Here is a 23171-nt window from a genome sequence, read left to right as displayed (position 1 = left end):
AGCCCTCTGCTATACACTCTCTTCACCCATGACTGTATTTCCTCCTGCGCGTCCAATCTCATTGTTAAGTTTGCAGATGACACCACAGTGCTCGGACTTATATCCAACAATGATGAGACAAACTATAGGACAGAGGTGCAACAACTAGAGTCATGGTGCCACGACAATAACTTGGTCTTAAACACCAAAAAGACCAAGGAGATCATTGTAGATTTCCGGAAGAGGGGTCATAACAACCATCTGCCTCTCTTCATTGGCAGTGAGGCGGTGGAGAGGGTGAGCAGTTTTAAATTCTTGGGGGTAACTGTGACCGAGGACCTGTCCTGGGGCAACCATATCACCTCAGTTGTACGGAAGGCCCAACAGCGCCTCTACTACCTGAGGAGACTGCGGAGCGCACACATTCCCAGATCTCTGATGTTGAACTTCTACAACTGTGCCATCAGCAGCGTTCTGACGTATGGATTTCTAGTGTGGTTCCCCAGCCGCACCAAGGCCGATCAGCAAGCACTCCAGCGGGTGGTGAAGGAAGCTGGCAGAATTATTGGAACAAGTCTGCCAGAGATCAGTAATATCTTCCCCACTCGCTGTCTGAGGAGGGTGCACAGTATCCTGCGGGACCAACATCACCCTGCGCGCCACCTTTTCCATCTGCTGCCCTCAGGGAGAAGGTACAGGTCTATACAGGCCAGAACATCCAGACTGGCCAACAGCCTGTATCCACAGGCTGTGAGGCTCCTGAACTCTCTGCCCCCCTCTCACGGACAATAACCATATCCAACTTCTTAATAGCAATGAACTGGTCTGCATTGGTGCATCATATCTTTATTCTCTTCCCCCTCCTGCCCCCCCCCCCCCCTCTTTCTTAAATAGATAACTATCATATCTGATATCATATCTCACAGTACAATAATATTGAACGGGTTGCATTGTTGTATTTTGTCATGTTTCTCAGGTCTTTGTCTGAATTTCTACGAACATTATTGCTAAGGATTGTCTTATTGCATTGGAGTCACACTGGGTTAAATATGTACACTTGGGTTTTAAGGGGTATTTATTATTTTCTTCTTTTTTTTGGGTTGTATGGAAGCCCCAAACGCAATTTCATTGTTCTTGACAATGACAATAAATAAATAAATACTAAATACTAAATACTAACGGCGGTACATGTATTCCGTTAATCCCCAACACTGTCCATTAGGTAGGTGAGACAAGCATTTCAATACTCAAACCTATACTGCTACTCCTTCCTAGCAATAAAACTCTACGGTGTACTCAATACATATTGCACCAATAACCCTTATCTGTATAAACACAGTCTAAAATCAGCTTTATTAAATTACAAAGATCCTCCCCCTTCTTCACCTGGTCTCTTCCTGTGACCTCAGAATAACCAAGAAGCTATACATATAGAAAGTAAAACTATATTTCCTCTGTTGTTCCTGGAACACAGGTAGGTAAGGTGAGCCCTAACTAAACCAATTAACAGTTGAAATAAAGAACATGTTAACTTAACAAACTTTTCGGAATTGATTTAAACCAAGATGTTATGTTACATAATCTGTAAAAGTGCAAAACATAAACAAACCCGCGATAGTAGATGTTTGCCTATTGCAGACTACATATGAAATGTGGTTAAATCAAAACAAGAATGTTAACTAAGAATATGGACAAATGGTGTTCTCACCCACTTTGTCACAAGGAGATGAAGACAAAAAAAAATGACACACAGAGATTACTAAAAACTAAGGATTAAGTGCAGAGTGGTGTATAAACACATAGTACTGGAAAAGAGAAACAGTGCATCATGGGATTCCCCCAGCAACCTACACCTATGGTCTTTAAGTGATGACGTGATCAATCCTGCTTCCGAGTTTAATAATCTGTTGTCTTTTTAAAATATTTTAAATATTTTGTTTTGTATCTTCTTCTATTTAATCTCAACACGACCCTAAAAACAGTGATCACTGTCTGCCTCTCTCAGTTTTTATTACCACTGTTCATTTTAAAACTTTGTTTTCAAACCCGTACAGTGTAACTACAGCCCACCCCATGCAGCAGTATATTAATGACTAACCTCTTTATTGTGGATGGATTATCTCAGTTGTTCTCCTGACTCAAGTTTGGTCCGTCCGTTGTCCCTAACCATCAGGAACCCTCACGTTAACTTTTATTGAGTGGAAAAAAGTTAGCGTTCATCCTCCAGCTTCACTGTGTTTATGCTATGCTAACATGGCTGTATCGCTAGCGATCACGTAGCACATCATTATATACCAGCTAGCCCAACTTCAGTAACCCTACAAACGTCACTGCTGTTTAGTTTCCTGTCTTCATTTATGTTGGAAGTGATAGCAGAGCTGTACGTTTGAATTTTTTCAGAAATCTGTCTGTCAGAACATGCTATGTTATGTTTAGAAGGAAGGTAGCAAGCTAACTTCCTGCTAACTTCTAACTCTGTTAAATTTCATAAATTCTGTTTTCATGGATGCCTGGATGTTAAATTTAATTGTTACACCTGGTAAAACAGCAACACTGATCATTTTATTAAAGATGAAAGAATTTAGACAGTTTTTAACTCTCAGTAGTGATGGGATTTCCGGCTCTTTTTAGAGAACCGGCTCTTTCGGCTCCCAGGCGGCTCTTCAGGTTGTTTTGTTGCTTTAATTAATTTATTATTAACAACAATACAAAATTATAAACAAAAGGAATTACTAATGTAAAAAAGAAACCCATGGTTTTATTTATATATGTTTATATATAAATATATACGGTGGCCCCTAGAGACAAAGCACGTACAAATTACAAAACACATTTCTAGCGTTAACTGAACTTCCAAAACAGAGCTACCTAGTGTGGAGCAGGGAAATTATTTTACTGCTATTGTTAAATAATTGTCATTATTACCATTGCATTAATAATATAATCTGGAGTTTATATTGCATTCAGGGGTTGGACAGTGTGTGTCTTTCAGAAAGACTAAGTTGCAGGCTGACAGGAAGTTGCAGGTTTGCAGAGTGTGCCTTTTGCAGAACTGAAACCGAAAGCAGAGTCTAAGTGCAGGTTATTTTGAGGAGCATTTGAGGACGAGACACAGACAGTAGGTGAAGAGGTGACACAAAGAGCATGTGAGGTCAACACATACACACACATTAGTTAAATTTATTTAGAGGAACCGTCCTTGTTGTCTCGGCAAGAAAGAGGAACAATTCATTTTAAGATAAGAACGGAAAGTACCAAGCCATGAAAATAGAAGATGATTTTCTGGGTGAAAAGTCATGATGATGTTGATCTGATCTATGTATAAAATGTACCGGTGACGCATGAAGGGGCGTCAGTAAACAAACCCTGATGCTATAAAATATCTGTTCATGCTTTGATTAAGTCGAGGACTACTGGCTGTCTGCGTACAGAGTGTCTTCCCACACGTGTGTTCATTAAAATCATTGTTTGACCAAAGAGCTTCTGGACCAAGAGTGGTTTGTACTCTCCCTCCTCAATTTTGAACCTTAACATTTGGGGGCTTCGTCCGGTGGTTGAGGAGGGAGGATTGGAGGTTTAGATGGAGAAATTTGGTGGTCTCTGAGGTGGTCTGACGGGCAGACATGAATTCCAGTGGTCAAAGTGAGTGGGCATAAGCCGGCTTATCCAAAAGGTAAGGCACTACCTGTTGAATTATTTCCAAAGTGTGCCAAATTGGATATGATAAAATTTAAGTCTACTCACTGAAGTTACTGGTGGATGTCTGTTTTGATTTTGATGAAAAATCTCATGAGTTGAAGCAGTTAGAGTTCTGCTAAGAAGAAAGAAGAAATGAAAGCAGTGAAGTCTGCTAAAGCAGTTGGAGTCTGCCAGGAAAAGTTTAAATACTGGGTTGAAGTCCCAAAGAAATTGAGTTCGAGTCTCAAGTAGTTTGGTAGGGAATTGGTTATTGTGTTGGTTAGAGTCCAAATTTGGTCATAAGAGTGGACCTGAGCGGTCATTTTGTGAGTTGGAGTCTCCATTGACCACTAGGTTGCACCTGCCTCAGTTATACACTTGTTTCGGGTGTTGATTGTTGTTTCAAAGTATTATAAATTATTCTAGAACGGCAGTTCGAGTCTGCTAGGAAGCGCAGAGCCCGGAGGTTACGCTCCCTCCTTGTCGTGGACGCGCGACATTGACCTGTCGGCGAACAGGGTTAGTTCAGTTTGGCTTAACTGTGGGGTACAGGGCATCCTGGAATTAAGCTAGGAGTTAGAGTCTCCTTACCGTTTGGAACGGTAGTCTGCGCTTTTTTGGTCAGAAGAAGTTGGACTTCGGGCGTGTAACTTTAACCTAAAACTTCAAAGTTTGGGTTGGTTGACGCTTTTAAATTGAGTTAGGGATTTTAGAAATGAGGCCAGAAACAGTTAAAGTCTTGATACTGGTTAATTGGTCGCAAAAAACTCAGGGAGTTTATCCGCTGGGCGGTTATTTTAAATTTGTCTAAAATTGTGTAGGCGCTAAAGCTGACAGATCTGACAGTGGTTGTAAATATAAGACGTCGTTGTAATATAGAATAAGAAAATTTGGTGTGAGAGATCTCTGTGTGTCGAGTCAGTAATGCACTGACTGCCTGCTGCTATTTTTAGATGTGTGTGTGTGAGTGTGAAAATGCAAGGCAAGGCAAGGCAAGGCAAGTTTATTTGTATAGCACAATTGAACAATAAGGTGATTGAAAGTGCTTTACAGAGACATTAGAAACAAGAACAAATAAAAAGCATGATTTAAAATTGATTAAAACAAGCAAATAAACTAACTAACTAATTAACAAACAAACAAACAATCAAAACAGTATATAAAATCAAAACAGATAAAATCAGAACATGCTTAATAATGCAAATTAGTAAGCAGTGAACTGTTTAAGCCACAGTTGGTTTTACAAATACTGCTGCAAACATTGTTGAGTGTGTGTTTAAAATGCCATTCATGTTTATTAGAGGACTATAAATAAAGTTTTGAGTGGATGTATAGTAATTGACTGAAGTTGGATGTAGATATATAAATATATTGAGTGCACTGTGTATACTTAAGATTAACATATTACTTTCAGTAGTAACTTCTCTCCAGCAATAGTTGCTGGTGTGTTTTATTTTTTCAATTTCTTGTGTGAATGCGGTGACTAGAAGGTTTTGAATGATGAATAAAGGTGTGAGAGGTATTTCTTTGGTGATGTAAAGTAGGATGTTTTAAAGTTTGAAAGTGTTTTTAATTTAAGAGATGCATGAGTGATGTTATAAGAGTTTAGTTTATTTAAAAGGTGTGTGTGAGAGGATTATGAAATCATTGTGTGAATGATGCTACATTTTAGATCAAAAGTTAGTAGAATTACAGAGGGTTTGTAGATTGTAAATACAAAATAAGTTTGATTAGCCTGGAGAAACAGCAGAGCAGCTGCGTGCTGTGTGTGTGTAACAGGAAATGGTGTGGGTGACAGGAAGTTTGCATGCCCATATAAGGTGACGAGTGAGCACCCAGAGAGAGAAACAGATGAGTTAAACTCTAGGCAGATAAAGCGAATGGAGGTTTTGAGAAAAGAAATGAAAAGGATATTAATTGTATGTTTTAGTGTGTCAAAACAGATTACAGATAAATAAAGGTGGACTTCTCTCAACCTGGAATTTTGAGTACGGCGCCAAAACCACTAGAGTAGCATAATTGGGAGAAAACAGGCCAGATTTTGGCTTAAAATTTTACAGCTTGACCTCGCACTTGTCCCCATCCTGAGAAGAAGCTCAAAGGACAGTTAATCTCCTGATGAAGACCGACAGAACATCGTGGACTTGAGAAGAATTAATAGCAGGCAAAAGACAGTGCAACTGAAACCACACTGACGACACCAGCAGCAGCATGTAAGGAACCACGAGGTGGAAACATGTACTGTAAATTACAGGCTGGGCAGTTGAACAGTGGGATAATGAACGGTGGTAAAGCACTGGACACTGATTGTCAGATTTGCCATGCTTGGAGTAATCTTGAAAGAGATGACTGAGAGGATCAACAGACAAGAAGAAACCACGTGATGAACCATGCACGGTGGACAGCAGGCTGGTAAGAACAGTGTGACATGACTGTTTAAAGGCACTGAATGTGGTATTTTGCCAGGCTGGGACTTGATCCAAAAGGAAAATACTGAAGAGAAACAGAGAAGAAACAGACTGTGTTTGCTGGAATTCAAGACAACAAAAGGACACTGAGAGAAGAGGACAGTGACCAGTGAGAGGCGAAGCCGGATGAGTTCGACTGTGAGAATACAGGGTGTAATTGGACTGAAAGTGAAGCTTGAACTCATGATGGTTTAGAGATGTCCACCGTCACAAACAAAGAGGTAAACAAGAATAGAAAACACACATAGACAAAGTGTTACATGTGAAATTATTTCTGGAAAGGATCAGAAGTGAGATAGTTTTGAATTAAGAAATCAGGGAAAAGATGCATGAATTAAACCTGACTATAACATATAGAGGCAATGAAGAAAGCAGCTTACACTCACTGAACATTAACAAAATACATAGGAAAAGCAATGAAGACCTGCTTACACGTATATACATGACATAAGTTGGGATTTCTGACCAGAGAAAGGGAAACGGGTAGTTTAAGTACTTATGATAATAATGAAAATGTCTCAGTTGTGTTTCTTTAGGGGCTAAACAGACCTGGATCAATTCTCCCCACGCAGCGGTCGGAAGAAACCTGTAGGTTAACTTGACTGGACATGCCAAGGCAAGTTTCTGGTTGAATTGTTTACAGCGCCATGTCTCCATAAACCTGACAAGTGGGCCCTAACTTCTGGCTGAGGAGCAGGGACGCGGTTAATAAGGTGGGAACTTAAAATTTGGGTTAGCAAATTTGGGAAAGAAACTGACGGCTTAAGTGGAGAATTGTGCAGGAGTCTGACACACTGCAAAAGCAACATATGCAAATTCACATACACAAGCAGGAAATGCATTAACCTTATAAAGACAAGACAAGCTCATGGAGTTTAATGCATAGATACAGATTAAACCTGGCTAAGAACACAAACATATGCAATGAAGAACAGCTTGCTATTTTGTATGAATGATACAATGGTGTGAATGTTTAATAAAATATATTTGAGTTTGTAATTGAGGAATAGAAGAAGCCATATGACAAAGGTAGTTATGAAAATAAAAGTGATTAAAGTAGTTTTAAAAGGAGTGACTTAGGAGTGCTCTCGTACTGAGTGATCAACACTAGTGATCACTGTTGGAAGAAATAAAATGATTTAATGAGGTGGTAATGTTTAATCATATGTTTCTGTTGTTACAGCAACTCATTGAGAGATGACTCAGTATGCAAATTAGTTGGAGTGAGTGGTGACGAAGGAACTTCCTGTGTGTGTGTGTGACTGAGGAAGTGACTTTCAGACGAGGAAGCATGGCAGACAAGAGGAGTATAGATTTGGGTAGGAAATAGTTTATAGTTTAGTGATTATACGTTGTCGCAAGGGGGTTTTATGCTGAATTTAAGTATGTTAAAGGGGGTGATTTTTGTTTGCAAATTGTGTGGTTTTAATGAGACTTTCGGTGTATTGAGGAGGTGAAATTATGTGATTGGTGTTTTTGTTTTTAATAGAGGGAGTTTTAGGAAACATGGACATGTCTGGGAGGGGCCCATTATTTTGTAACAGTGCACTTAAAGAAAACCTGTCAGGTGATTTTGTTTTGTTTTTATGAGCTAACAATCAGCTCTATTTTTTCATTTCTGTTTTAAGCAGGCCTGCAACAGTGAATAACGGCGCTGAAAATTCTCGGGAAGAGCAAATATAAGGGGGGCTTTCCAGATTACAATTGGCTGAGGAGAGCTACCTGTGGGGACTGATCAAGGTCGTAAGTCCCTGTAAAAAGGATTTTATGCGAGTCAATCCAGTCCAAAAGCATAAAGAAATATTTTCCTATGGAAAATAAGAAATGACTGAGCTCATTTTGCTGAGGGTGGAGTATCTGATCGTGTGGGAAGCTCCACTATCAGCAAATACATGGTGTGACTGCATGTGAGTGAATGTGAGACTGCATGTGAGTGAATGTGAGACTGCATGTGAGTGAGGATGAATTAATGTGGACAAACAATTGTTTTTACCAGAGAAAATTTGTTGACTGGGGTTAGATTATGGGATTATAGTATATTGTTGGGAGAATGCCAAATGCTAAAGGGGAAATATTTTTGATGTAACTCAGTTACCATTAATTGAAGAAACACATGACTGATAACTGTTCTGTTTTAAGTTTATTTTTATGACATAGATTGGATCATGAGTGGGGAAAACTGAGCATTTTAAGTTTTGTATAGTATCTTGACACATGAAATGTATCAAGATAAAGGGGGGTTTAGGGTTTAATAATTTAATTGTTTAATAATTTAGGATCATTTTAGGACTATTTTTAGGATCATTTCAGGTAAAACTGAAATTGTTATTTTTAAGTTAAGGTTAAAGGATTAAAGTGAACTTGTCACGGTTTGCGAGGCAAGCCGTGTGGAGTTGTAGAAAAGGACCCAAAAGGCGGCAGCTCTGGTGCAGGTGAATATTTATTTACAACGGTGGGCACAAAACAGCACTGGTGGAAAAACAAGAAACCGGAAACCTAAACTGGGTAAGCTAACAACACAAACCAGAAACGAGGATGCAGGGAGGTCCGGGGAAATACACAAGAGACGCAGGGAGACCGAGGGGAAACAACACAGACGAACCAGCAACTACCATAACAGAAGACACAACTTAAATACACCCAGAGAACACAGGGAGATTACACACAGGTGGGGAACACAGGGGACACTGATAAACATAACGAGACAGGGCAGGAGTGAACACAACATTACACATACTGACGAGAGACTGTCAAAGTAAAACAGGAAGTACACAGAGGTTCAGACAGGAGGAGAGAAAGTACGGGGAGAACACAGACATAACAGGCTGGGGGAAAACATGGAATAAACACAAAGAGAGACGAGAGCTCATAAATACACAGAGGGGCACAAGGGGGTAAGAGTCACAAAGGGAAAAACACTTAGGGAACACCACAACAGGACACCTCAGAAAACCTGGCCTAAATAAGGAGCGAAAATACAAGGAACCAAGAATACTGGGCCAACATGGCCCAGGACCATGACAGAACTGAATCCTGTTTAGAAGATACAATGCCGGTTTTTCAAAGCTGAGAATAATTCTTAGAGGGAAAATTAGTGAGGGTTGAAGGAGAAGAACAGCTTTGATTTCTTTTTGATTTCTAGAAGTAGTGGTTATAATGTAGGCTTACACATACAGATATTACATAGGAGGTATTTTTAGGATAAAGGGGGAGCTTATAAATAGAAATGATTTTTATACATATTGCATTTTGTGCTTTTAAAGGAGTTGTGGCTCAAATTTGTCTCTGGAGGGTCACGAGCCTTTGGCTAGCGCTATGATTAGCCAATCTACTGTGAGGATAATATGAGTTCATGAAGGATTGCACACGCTTACAGACACAGAGTTAAGAAACACACATGACAGTATTGATTCCAGGCAAAAGGCCTTAAATTCATTTAGCTTTTAACTGAACTTAAAAGAAGGACCAAAGAGGAAGGAAAGCATATATATTTGGTTAAGTCTGATAAACTAGAATTAGAAGGTATGGTTACATTAAAAGGAGCAAAATGAAATAAAAAGGCTATACCAAAAACGGGTTATAACATAGGAAATGTGAGGTTTTAAAATGAAGTTAGTGTTAACACATAGGAGTTGTTTTTAAGGCAGCATTTAGCTATGATGAAATGTATACAGGAGTAATTGCTTATATGCTTAAACTTAATTGATTAAAGTGGTTGTTTTCTTTTGGATCTTTTAGAGTAGAGGAACTTGCAGCAGCGACAATTTGTGCACAGGATGTTGATGATCAGATAAGGGAAAAATAGAGCGAGCAACCGGACGTGAAACCAGCGCTTAAAGAATTTTAAAGTGATGAGTAACGTTGAAGAATATATATAAATACAAGTCAATAAGTTAAGAAGATAATTAGGATCATGCTTTTGATTAAAGAGTCCCAGATAGGATAAGTTAGGGAGGTGCAGGAAAAGGTGTTTTGTTTCCTTTGCAGAAGATCTCGGCGACCACAGGAGGGGCGAGGATCCTGGAGATCTCGAGGTCCGAGACCACCAGAGAGGGTCTGAGCGAGGACACAATGTATTGCGACCTCTGGTGTTCCAGAGGTCGAGAGAGGGAGTGTGGAGCAGGGAAATTATTTTACTGCTATTGTTAAATAATTGTCATTATTACCATTGCATTAATAATATAATCTGGAGTTTATATTGCATTCAGGGGTTGGACAGTGTGTGTCTTTCAGAAAGACTAAGTTGCAGGCTGACAGGAAGTTGCAGGTTTGCAGAGTGTGCCTTTTGCAGAACTGAAACCGAAAGCAGAGTCTAAGTGCAGGTTATTTTGAGGAGCATTTGAGGACGAGACACAGACAGTAGGTGAAGAGGTGACACAAAGAGCATGTGAGGTCAACACATACACACACATTAGTTAAATTTATTTAGAGGAACCGTCCTTGTTGTCTCGGCAAGAAAGAGGAACAATTCATTTTAAGATAAGAACGGAAAGTACCAAGCCATGAAAATAGAAGATGATTTTCTGGGTGAAAAGTCATGATGATGTTGATCTGATCTATGTATAAAATGTACCGGTGACGCATGAAGGGGCGTCAGTAAACAAACCCTGATGCTATAAAATATCTGTTCATGCTTTGATTAAGTCGAGGACTACTGGCTGTCTGCGTACAGAGTGTCTTCCCACACGTGTGTTCATTAAAATCATTGTTTGACCAAAGAGCTTCTGGACCAAGAGTGGTTTGTACTCTCCCTCCTCAATTTTGAACCTTAACACTAGACACTTAAATTACACAATTGAAAGCATATGTGTATTGTTTGTGTATTTATATACAAGCACTCATATATATTCAAATAATTTTAAAAAATGTTCATTTACATTTTACTACCACACACCAAAGCCAGTCGTTGGTACTTCCTGGCTTGTGTAGCCACTAGGTAACAAAAGCTCAACACTGCCCCTAGCATCCTGGAGCACTTCTGTTGTGTTTTGTACGTTTTGGAGTTTGTACGTGCTTCGGGGTTTGTACGTGCATCGGAGTTTGTACGTGCTTTGTCTCTAGGGGCCACCATAGATATACTTTTATTTATTCACTCCACATAAAATGTAATAAATAAATCATATAATACAAAAACCAACTATTTACATTTCAACTTTTAACTATTTAAATTTTCAGCTTTTTCCTTTCAAACTAATTTAAAGTGAAACAACACAAAACACTGCAAACCACAACACAATTAAATGTAAATTAAAATATGAAAACAAAAAGAAGATGCACATAAGATAAGATAAGATAAGACTTTATTGATCCCACAACGGGGAAATTTTTGCGTCACCTCAGCTCAAGTACAGATATATGAAGGAAATACAAAAATACAATTAAGTACAATCAATGAAAAAAAAGTAAGATAATACACTATATACAATGGTAGCATACACAGTATGTGATTATGGATATAGTTGAAAATATGGAAATATGGAAGACATAAACTATATAGCTTGGAAGGTCATGGAAGGTCCATTGTGCATGAAGTGGTGACCGTGGATGTTCACAGTGTCCAGTGACTTATGACATCGTGATTGAGGAGTTATAGAGTCTAACTGCTGTTGGGATGAATGATCTGCGAAAGCGCTCCTTCCTGCAGCGAGGGTGTTTCAGTCTCTGACTAAAGGAGCTGCTCAGCCCACTCACATACTCATCCAGTGGGTGATGTGGGTTGTTCATGATGGATGTCAGCTTTACTAACATCCTCCCCTCACCAACCACCTCCACAGACTCCAGGGGACATCCCAGCACGGAGCTAGACCTCCGCACCAGTTTGTCAATCCTGTTTGTCAATCCACATTCTCTGTCATATGGGCCTGCATGAATAAACTTTCTGAATCCTTCATCATCTGCAACTGAAAATAGTTGTGGATGATTACTATACCTTTCTAATGTGACGTTGTTGTCCCTGGCTCTCTTTCTCTCTCCCTCCCGCTCTGTTCCTGTGCTACTGCGAGTGTAACTACCGCCCCTATCATTACTAGTGGGCTGCGTCCCAACTGCCTTTAAACACACAACAGTGCAACCTGTTCTAAAAAAAAAAAAAAAAGCAGCCTTGACCAGAAAAATCCTGCAAACTATAGACTAGAGATGGACCGATCCGATATTACGTATCGGTATCGGTCCGATACTGACCTAAATTACTGGATCGGATATCGGAGAAAAATAAAAAATGTAATCCGATCCATTAAATATCACGAAAGCACCTCACAAAACTTGCAACACGCCGTAACTCACCTCAGAACGTTAGCAGTCGGAGCAGTATGCATCACGTGATAGAGCGGCTGTGGCATGCGGGACCTGTCGGTGGTCTGGATAGCATTTGGAGCTTCGCTAGCAACCCGGCATTTCATCTCCGACAAAGTTATCCCCGAGAGAAGTAAAGCAAGTGTGTAAGTCCATCTCTGAATGTTTGTAAAGCATTCCTGCGTTAAGCTTAACAACTAATATATGGAGCGACTGCCTCTCTCTCTCTCTTGCTGCTACTTCAATCATGAAACTGCTTAATGATCAGCTGATCGGCTTTTCTGTCGCGAGTCCGTGTCTCTAGTTTGCTTTTGGCCCACTTTGCACCAGAAAGAGGAAACCAGCGGCTGAACAACAGCAGCACGTTTAAGCTTGATAAGCTGTTGTTAGAATTGATTTAATATTACTTTCTACTCGAGGATCTTTTTCTACGTAGCTGACGCTGGTAACTGTGCAGGGGCGGATCTAGCAAAGTTTAGCCAGGGGGGCCGATAGGGCATTAACTGGGAAAAGGGGGCACAAAGACATACTTTTCTTTCTTATTCTCATTTAAAATGTCGAGCTTTTAATAAATAATTATCTGACACCCAAAGTTTTAATTTGATGTAAAATGAATAGAAGTCAAATACTGTATATAGTGACTATTAAGTCTAATATATATACCCTAGTAAGCTATAGTACTTTTTCCTTTGGGAAGGTACCATCTGTGCAGCCTGCAATTTTGTTGAAGAAAGATGTTGAATCTATTTAATATTTTAATATATTGAAAAATAATTGATTTCTGTGCATTTTTTTTCACACTGCATCAAATTAAGGTTGATTACGTCGATTAAGCATCATGAGGTGCAGCGTGAGGGGTGGTTCCCTATTTTTTATTTATTTATTTTTGTTGTTGCTGGGAGTTGGAACCCTATTAGTTAGGTTGCTTAATATTTATGCTAAGTACTCTTTAAAATACCAGAATAGAGAGGATGGTGTAGGTTTAAGTTTATTAGATTGATCAGTATTGCTGAACTATGAAATATTTTTTTTGCATACAGGTATAACAGAATAGCTTTAGTGTAGTTGTTGTTTTAAACTTGAGTATGAACTTATACAAAATGCAGCAAGATATTTAAAAAACAGTTTTGTTGATTAAAAAACACTATATCGGATTCATATCGGTATCGGCAGATATCCAAATTTATGATATCGGTATCGGACATAAAAAAGTGGTATCGTGCCATCTCTACTATAGACCGATCTCCAAACTCACGTTCTTATCTGAAGTACTAGAGAAAATTGTCTTTTTGCAATTTAAAGGCCTATTTAAATACAAATAATATTAGTGACAAATTTCAGTCTGGCTTTAAACCATACCACACTGTAAAAAATCAAACTTGCAGTTGTTGAGCTTACAGTCATTTCTTTCACAATTCAACAATAAAAGTTCAGTTGGCCCATAAACTCAAATACATTAAGGGTTTCAACTAATCATTTAACGTTTTGGAGCAAAAGTTGGTCTCAGATGAAATTTATTGCTGGCAAAATGAATGAATTCAAGTTTTACATGAGTTGAAGCTGTTGGCGCCTTTCTGTGCCTGAGTACGCATGCGCATCTCATATTTTTGGATGCTACGGGGTCTACTTTGCGCTTTTGCAAGGACTGAAAGCCACCTGCCCGTCTGCCTTAATGAGAACGTGAGGCTAGGAGCTGGATAGATCGTTCATCTCAAGTTTCTAAAGGCAAGTAATGTTTCTTTTATTATATCAGACAGTATATGTTTGAACAGTCTCAATTTGTCTTTTAGAAATATCACAACTGAAGTTCTTCGTATTTTTCCGAAACTTAGCATAGCATTACTTTCTTGGCTAAGAAGCCTTGTGGCTAATGGGTATGTGTTTACTATATCATTTAAGATTCCATGTCACAAACTACGTGCCATGTCACAAAGCAATGAAAATCCGACAAACTTCGCTACTAAAGAGGCGCGCTCATATCTGACAAGCCTCCGCGACACCCCCTATGCGTATTTCATGAAGTGCAGTCTGTGGCCGCCATACCACCGAACGAAACAAAATAGGCTGGCTCACTCATGACCAACGGCAGCAACCCCCCGCCGCTATTTAAATAAAATAAAATAAAGTTCGGGGGCGCCTGCTGCCATGTCATTTAATTTGTTCGAATCACATTTAGCCAATAAAATGTGTGCTTTAGTTTCTGTGTCAACGGGGTGGTGGAGTCCTCATGGCCAGCGAGCTCCACTAAATGAACTAAATGAAATATGAGATGTGACAATATAGTTTATATCGATATAGTCTACATTATCATTATACTCGTGGAGCCGCAAGTTTGCCTCTCTTTCGTCCACTTTTGTCTCTACGCTGTGTTACTCCGCCTCTCTCCTTCACTGAACACAACTCCCCCTCCCCCATCGCTTCACCTGCAGGCAACGACAAGATGGACACGGCAGCTATCAAAGAGGAGCTGGTCGGTAAAAAGAAAACATTTGAAGATTACTATTTTAGTGCTGTCAGCGTAAAGTTAATGCCATAACTGCATTAACGGGGCAAATCTCCGTTAACTAGTTACCGCGGATCACCCCGTGCGTGGGGCTGGGTGGCGTTAGTGAGCTAACCGGGCTAACGCGTTGACGCACGGCCTAAAATCCTTTCATCTCAAAAATCGACAGTCTGCCTTATGTATGAATTCTGGTTGTGCTTACTGACCTCGAACCAATTTTATGTGGTACACAGCTTAAAAAAATATGTCAAAAAATGTTTTGGTACGACTTTGGTAAGCTATGAAGCAGCACTGCTTGATGGATTGTTGGAGCATTACGGCTACCGAGGAGCCTCGCAGAGTGATACGTACTCTGCTTCAACGTAATATTACCATATTATGCGTGTAAGGACCATAAATGGCGCCTGTAAGAGACACGGTTACAAAGAGGATTTCAAACTCCAGGCTGTCAGTTGCGCAGTAGAACTTGGAAACAGAGCAGCTGCAAAATCTGTCTTTGTTATTATGCTCAGCATCTTTTATTTTACATTTTGATCGCACAATTGTGAGCTTTTTGTTATGCACAAAACAACATTGTTTTGGTTTATTTATGGAGCACCATTAATAAATGCACTGATAATTTAAACAGATGCTTCAGGAGTTTTATCCCACTCATACTCTCAATCCAATGTTTGTCATTCTAAGTTGTAAAACCAATCACACAAAATTATCCTTGGCTTACATAATACATCCCAGTATACTGTTGGTGCATTCCATGTAGAATACAATTTGTTAATAATAAATTAAATAAATTAAACATTTGATGTAATGTATGTTTTGTAAATTATTTGTTTTACTGTGTTTCACATGGCATTTTACAAGGCAGAATCAGCTCACTTTAGTGAGCCAAAAAAATTAGGACAGGAGAAAAAAATTCTTAAGTAATGTCAGGAAGCTGGCATTTTATTTTAAAACTAATTGCTATTTTTATTTATTTAGAGAATTAAAAGCCAACTCCAGACCACTGCTTGTCCTGATTTATGAGGGACTGATGAGGAGTTGGTAAGGAGAGGAATCAGAACAGGAGTGCCTGCCCCCCGCCCCAAACACATTATCAGGTAATGTAACTTTGGTAATTTGAGATTAATTCAGGTTTCTTTTGAATTGTTGACACTGTCCTCTCCTCTCTTCTCATTATAGCTTTTGTATGCAGTGCCAGTTCTGCTCTTTTGTCTGTTCAAGCCAAGAAGTACTCTTAAGACATCACCAGCTACGACATAGAAGAGGATTTCATTTGCCCTGTGTTTACAGTGACTGCGTCTGTTCGTTTAGGACACGAGGGGCATTGAAGTCTCACCTCAGCAGATCACACAACAGGGCTAAGAAAAGGCAGGAGATCTCAACATTTTTTTGTGAATTTAAGGAAAACTGCTCACAGCATACATTTATTTCACATATTTTAAGGCACTTAAAAAAATCAGACTGTATCCTGTCCTTTTCAAAAATGTGACTATGCTACCAACAATTTATCAACCTTTACGTCACACACAAGCAGAAAGCACAAAAACTCAAAAGATATAAAAAACTGTATTAGACTGATTTCTCATGCAAATGCATGTCCTAGTGAAAGTAGCTCCCCTGATAAATCCTTAAATACCTCTCAGGAGCCAGAGACATTACCAAGTGGTTCAGGTGTAGCATCAAGTGATAAAGAGGACAATGAGTTTGTAGATTACCAATGTCTTGAACATAAAATAGCTAGACTTTTTCTATGCATGCAAACTTTGTTACATGTTTCTAACAGTGCTTTGCAGAGAATTATTGAGGAAATTAGTGACATTTTAAAATTTTCTCAGGTTCATTCATTTCAAAGAATCAAAGAGGTGCTTGCTGAACAGAACATTGAGGCAGATGATGATGTAATTAAAAATATAAATGATGCACTTTTCAAAACCAACCCATTAATTATCTCAACAGAACCAAAAGGTGCATTATCTACTGATTACAAGAGAAATATTTATTTCAAGAATAATTTTCATGTAATTGAGCCTACAGAGTACATCTACAAAGCGAGAACTAGAAATACATTTGTTTATGTCTCAGTAAACCAGGTCTTGGAGAACTTATTGAAAGAGAAAAGTTTCTTTGAAAAGTTAGCATTTGATAAAGAAATTAGTGAAGGTTACAGATCATTTAGAGATGGGCAGTATTTTAAAAACAACAAGCTTTTAGGATTGCAAGATACTTGCATTAGTTTAGCTTTGTATATTGACGACTTTGAAATATGCAACCCTTTAGGAACATCTCGAAAAATTCATAAAATAACTGCTGTCTATTGGGTTGTACTCAACTTATCTGCAAGGTTTCGTTCTACATTACACTCAATACAGCTTGCTCTTCTTGGTAAAAGTGTAGACGTTAAACAGTTTGGGTATGATGCTTTTCTTTATCCACTCATTGAGGATTTAAAATGTCTTGAAAGCACAGGGGTGTATGTTGAATCTTTAAATAGTTTTTTAAAGGGAACTGTATTTTGTGTCTGTGCAGATAACCTTGGGGCTCACAGCCTTGCAGGCTTTTTGGAGTCCTTTAATGTCGACAAATTTTGTCGATTTTGTAGTATTGATAAACATCAGATTGCAGCTCTTGATCCTACAGAATTTCCATTAAGAACTGTGGAACAGCATAACATTTTTCTAGAAGAGCTTGAGGATGGTCAAAGACAAAGTGTGTGTGGTGTCAAAGGTTCCTGTGCCTTAAGTGCGTTGTCCTATTTTCATCCAGTCACTGGATTTCCTCCAGATATATTACATGATTTCTTTGAAGGTGTTGTCCCTGTGGAATTGTGTTTGTGTCTTCAAGATTTAATCAGAAAGGGTTTTATTGCATTTGAAGGACTAAACAAATGTATAAAATCATTTCCATATAAATTCTCTGATAAGCTCAACAAGCCACAACAAATTACAAAAGCCAGTTTTGGAACAGGAAGAGTGAGTGGCAATGGACATGAAAACTGGACACTTTTGCGTTTGCTGCCTTTTATCATTGGGACCCGTATACCAGAACATGAGCCATCATGGGAAGTATTGATGGACCTTAAGGAGCTTGTTGAAATTGTTGTCTCGACAACTCTATCAGAAGAAATATTGTCATACTTGGACACCAAAATATTGGATCATCGACGATTACTGATAGAGACTTTTCCTGATTTTAATTTGAAGCCAAAACACCACTATATTGAACATTATAGTCATCTTGTGCGTTGTTTTGGTCCCTTAGTTGATTTGTGGACTATTCGATTTGAATCTAAGCACAACTTTTTCAAGAAAACTGTGCATGATGTCCAATGTTTTAAGAATATACTACTAACACTTTCTTCAAAGCATCAACAAATGATGGCATACTTCTTAGATGGTCACAGTCTTTTTAAACCAAGTCTGCATGTTGATAATATTGACACAGTTGACATCTGTTTCTTGAATGAAAATCTTCAGAAGTGCTTGAAACTGAAATATCCACAGGTAAAAGCTGTGTCATTTGCTAAATGTGTTTATCTGTATGGGACCCAGTATGTTAAAGGCATGATCATTTCATCAGGACAACTGAGTGGACTACCTGAATTCTACAAGATACTGAACATTTTGGTAGACTCTGGGAAAGTGTCATTTGTTGCTACAAAGCTCTCCTCTTGGTTTATGGAACACTACAGATCATATCGGCTTGACAGCAGCTACAAAGATCTGGAAATACTTGACCCAGAAGATTTGAATGATTACCACCCTTTAGCTGAATACTGCGTAGATGGACAACTGATGGTGACACCTGTTACGTGCCTCCTGCATTGAAAGTGATGGTATGTATTATTCATAAATAGTTTTCAGTTGATTACTTTGAATTTGTCAATTATTTAGAATTGCGCCCTTTTTTTTTGGTTTGTCTTCACAGGCCCTGTTACTGCGAGTCCACGTCAGTCCAAAACTTATCAGAAAAATCCAACTGTCCACTGTTCCAGAATCTGTGAAGCAGCTTCAAGATGAACTACAAGCAAAGCTTGGACTTGAAGGTGACTTTGCAATACAATATGAAGACCCAGATTTTGGGAACGCACTTTGCAACCTGATGGATATTAAGGAGCTACCTGCTGGACGGGCAGTGTTGCACCTCATTTGGGAGGAAAATGCATCAGCCTCGCCACCACAGACTCCATCTGATCATAGCGCTATCTCATCTATTGATACAGCCAGTGTGAGTTCAGCATCTTCTTTCAGCCCATCCTCATCCACAAAGACCTACATGCGTAGCACTTCACAGTGGCCAAATCCATTTCCTATCCCAACCTTTTCCTATGATGTAGCGTTAAAACTTCTCAAGGGCAATGAGGTATATGAGAAAGCAGGGGCAAATTTAAGTGTAACAAGAGACATCAAGATGGAAATTCTAGACAAGCTGGCACAAGAAATGTTTGCAATCAAAGCGTACCCTGACAAGAATGAAATAACATCTGTTGCACAGGAGCTAGTTTCCAAACATCCCTGCCTCAAAGAGCCTGGCAATGGCACAGGATATGATGGTTGGGCAACAAGCATTAAGTTCAAGCTTGGCAACTACCGTTCCAAGCTAAGTCAAGCTGGATGTAGTGAAGTTGCAGTCAATCGAAAAAGAAGAGGGGAAGAAGATGACAGTGGCTCAAATAGATTTTCCTTAAAGAAACCAAAGCGAGGTGAAGTCAACTTTATCCCTGATGGCCCAGAAAACTACAATGATGAGTCTCTTGAAAATGAAAGATGCATTTTGGAAGATGAAATGAAGAAGAGGGATAAGAACATGGCACTCATCACCCAAAAGATGGACATCACATTCTCTCTCAGGAGGAAAGAAGTTGTGGAGATGCAGCCCTTGGTCAAGGAAATGCAGCTCAGATGGCCAGCTCTCTTCTTGAAAGAACAGGTAAGATAATCTCTTAAATATTTAAAGGAAAACTTCCGGGGTTTTTTTCTTCTTCCCTTTTCCCCCAGTGTGGTCTTATTTCTAAAATGGAAAACGTTCATTTATTCACCCAGAAAAATTTCAAGGCATTTGGAGTTGTTAGAAAGAAATTTTAATCCCAATGTTACGAGTCAGTCGTTTTGCAAGAGAGAGCTGAGCCACGGTTATGGGGAAAGGATTCACTGAGACAACTAAGAAATGCCTGAATTAAGCCAAAAACCACTCTGGAGGGTTTTTAATCTAAGGAAATAACATTAAAATGTGTTTAAAAGCTCCAAAAAGTTGATTTTACATGATATAGGACCTTTAAAAGCATCTGTTTGTATCACTCCAATATCTTGTAGAAAAGGTTGAAGGCTCGCGATGAGCTAACAATGCTAGTGGTAAAATATAAAAAAAATACTTGGCTCTAAAAATATGAAGCTAATTTTGGTATTACCAACAACTATTGAAGTGAAATCTATTTACTTGTCAACTTGCTGTGTATAATAACGGATTGCTTTTATTTCGCTCTTCTCTGGGCACCCAAAGCGCTTTACAATTCCACTACTCACTCACTCACTCTCACATTCACACATCGGTGCAGGGAAACCACAGTTGTAGCCACAGCTGCCCTGGGGTAGACTGACAGAAGTGACGCTGCCATATCGCGCCTCTGGCCAACACCAGTAAGCGGTAGGGTAAAGGGTCTTGCCCAAGGACACAACGACCAGGACAGAGAGAGCTGGGGATAGAACCAGCATCCTTCCGGTTACAGATGAGCTTCCCAACCCCCTGAACCACGGTCGCCGCAATGACTTGTCTTCACTGGGCATCTAGAATCTTTTGGTGCTGACCCTTAGCAGGCAACAGCCATGAAACTCACAGAACAGGATTGAGAAAGTCACTTACGTGTTATGAAAGTATACAAATTTGACCACAGGATGTTATTCTTACTTCATTCTTACATAACTATAAAATTAATGGAATTTTTTCAATGAATTTAAAATACAATTTATTGATTTATTTCTTTTCTGCAATGCATCCTGTAACAATTGAAACCATTATTTTGTCTTATCAACATTTGATTAGGTATTCTATAGACTTACTGTAAGATCTGCCGATCAGATTTTTCTTGGTTTTTTTTTTGTTTTGTTTTTTAATACGTCAGTTATAATTTGTACCACCACTACCACTAAAGGAAAAAAAAAATCCAATCAAGGCCTGACCAATAGATCAACCGAGACTAAATGTTTTGAAATTAAGCTCTTTTAACCAAATTTGAAAACAATGTGATTTTTATATAATGTACCTTTAAAAGTTTTCTTCTATATTTTTTTTGTTGCTTTGTAGATTTGTGCGGAATTCTCACGCATTACCACCAAGGATCTCATGGGGACCTTCATGACTGCCCTCGACACTTACTCACTTCGGCTGATTAAGCTGTATCGAATTAGAAAAGCTGCTTTCCGCAATGACATGGATTCCCTGTTGCAGAAGTTTGATGAACAGGTAATATATAAAAATGTATTTGTGTCTGGTTTATGAGGAACCTGAAGTTCCCACTGTAACGAAAGATACTTTATTAAATATTTACTAAATTGATGTAAAAATTGTTAGTTTTCAAAAAGTGTGTCCTGAATGGGATTATAAGCTAACAAGCAGCGCTGTGTTTGGCAGATTGCAGGTCATGACAGACAGTTCAACTCTCATCCCACTCATGGCACTTTTTGTTATAAATGTTGTAATAAGTGTGCTACATTTGTTGCACATCAAAATTACTTAAAAAATAAATAAATAAAAAAAACTGACAAAAACATGACCAATTATCTGTAATAACTCATTTCAACATCTTATTTCTTAAGGCTGTATTTTGAGCAACAACACTTAATGTGCTTTAAAAACAAAATGGTAGGTTTATAAATGAGACTGAGTCTTATTTGATTTCCTTGTTTTAGGTCTCAAACATAGTCCAGCATCGACGAACCATCAGTTTGGAAGGGTTACCGATATTTGTTCGCGACGACGAGACCAAACTCTTCTTAACATGTCTGGTGAGTATGCAAATCTACTCAATCTTCAGTTTTGGTTTTCAGAGACTTATATGTACTGTTGTTTTTTATTTTGCATAGGATACAGATCCAGTTGAGAGGGCAACCCGAGGTGTTACGGTGGGCATCCTCACTGTTCTGGAGGACTACGTGGGACCCAACTCGCAGTCCACAGTGGTCAACACTGCCATTGTTTTGGAAGAGGACATTATTCTTTATGATCTGCCAGACCTTCCCACTGCCTTTGCCTACCTGTTTGGCCTACTTTATGGGCTCAACATGGAGTTTCCCAAAGAACTCAAGTACACATTTGAAGCTGTGCAACACATTTTTATGGAGTTGACATCTACCTGTTCCCAGAGGATAAGAAGCTTCAAAACCAAGCTCTTAACCAAAGTCTAACCTATTTGACAACATGTTCAACTCAAATACAACTTGTGTAAAACAGAATGGCAATTTGTTTTGATTTACAGTTTTTGGGTTTCGTGGCAAGTTGCTCTGAAAAAAGTTAATTTCTGTCTTTAAGAAAACGGTAAGGTGCAGAAAGTTCTGAATCAATGTCTTCTGTTCTAACTTTACTTAATGTAGCTTGCATGACTGATTGCAGATTTCATGTATAACATGTTATTATAAAATGTTGAAAGGTTTTATTCTAACTTGAGCTGTTTTAAACAATTTTTATAATCTGGTTTTAGGTACATTTGTACTAGTTTTATAACAAATGTGGCGCGATACTGAACTTCACAGGAAATTGGAGTGTTGATACCATTACTATTAAAAGACAAGTGGTGGAAAAATTTGTTTGAAAGTTGTTTGCTGTATGGAAACCAGATAGAAGTTGTTCACATCCTGCCATCTGATGTTTTGAATCCGTTTGTTAGTGACTATCTATCAAGATAGGTTTGATATTCTGTCTGACAACACCACCTTTAAAATTGGATGAGTAACATTTGTTACAAAAATTTGACTTTTTTTGTGTTTTTGGAAGGACTTTATTTGTGGCTGAATGTTGTCAGTATGTTAAAAATGGCTGATCTCAAAAGTCAACATTGTCAGTGGTGCAGTTGTGTTTGAACACAAAGTTATTTGAAAATCAACTGTGTAAACATTCATTGGTACAACAGGGAGCACCTCATGAAAACTATGAAAGATACTTTTTCTAAACTTTAGGAAATTGATTGGCAAAACAAAAAAAATATGTTGTGTAAACTTTAGGAAATACGTTGCAAAAACAATAAAATATGAGTTGAGAAAAAG

At 38.7% G+C, this 23171-nt stretch overlaps 1 protein-coding gene and 1 long non-coding RNA gene across 3 annotated transcripts; both read left to right on the top strand.

Moving 5' to 3' along the window:
- The first annotated feature begins 14082 nt into the window (after positions 1-14082).
- LOC146573566 (uncharacterized) lies at positions 14083-16271 on the top strand. 2 transcript variants are annotated; one of them, XR_014892550.1, is made up of 3 exons: positions 14083-14141; positions 15898-16016; positions 16099-16271. It is a non-coding gene; the product is annotated as an uncharacterized LOC146573566 (long non-coding RNA). The 2 variants fall into 2 exon arrangements; XR_014892549.1 differs by lacking the exon at positions 14083-14141 and adding an exon at positions 14661-14886.
- Positions 16272-19366: 3095 nt separating this feature from the next.
- LOC146573565 (uncharacterized) lies at positions 19367-22399 on the top strand. The gene is made up of 4 exons (XM_085275488.1): positions 19367-19845; positions 21217-21375; positions 21822-21917; positions 21996-22399. The coding sequence occupies exons 1-4, from the start codon at positions 19702-19704 to the stop codon at positions 22314-22316; spliced, it is 720 nt and encodes a 239-aa protein (XP_085131614.1). The 5' UTR covers positions 19367-19701; the 3' UTR covers positions 22317-22399.
- The last annotated feature ends 772 nt before the right edge of the window (positions 22400-23171 follow it).

The sequence above is a fragment of the Mchenga conophoros genome, linkage group LG5 (genome assembly GCF_057382185.1).
Source record: "Mchenga conophoros isolate Kocher_MC1m ecotype Shallow Benthic linkage group LG5, M_conophoros_male_GT1.1, whole genome shotgun sequence".
Taxonomy (NCBI): Eukaryota; Metazoa; Chordata; class Actinopteri; order Cichliformes; family Cichlidae; genus Mchenga; species Mchenga conophoros.
This window is presented reverse-complemented; position numbering and strand designations above follow the sequence as displayed.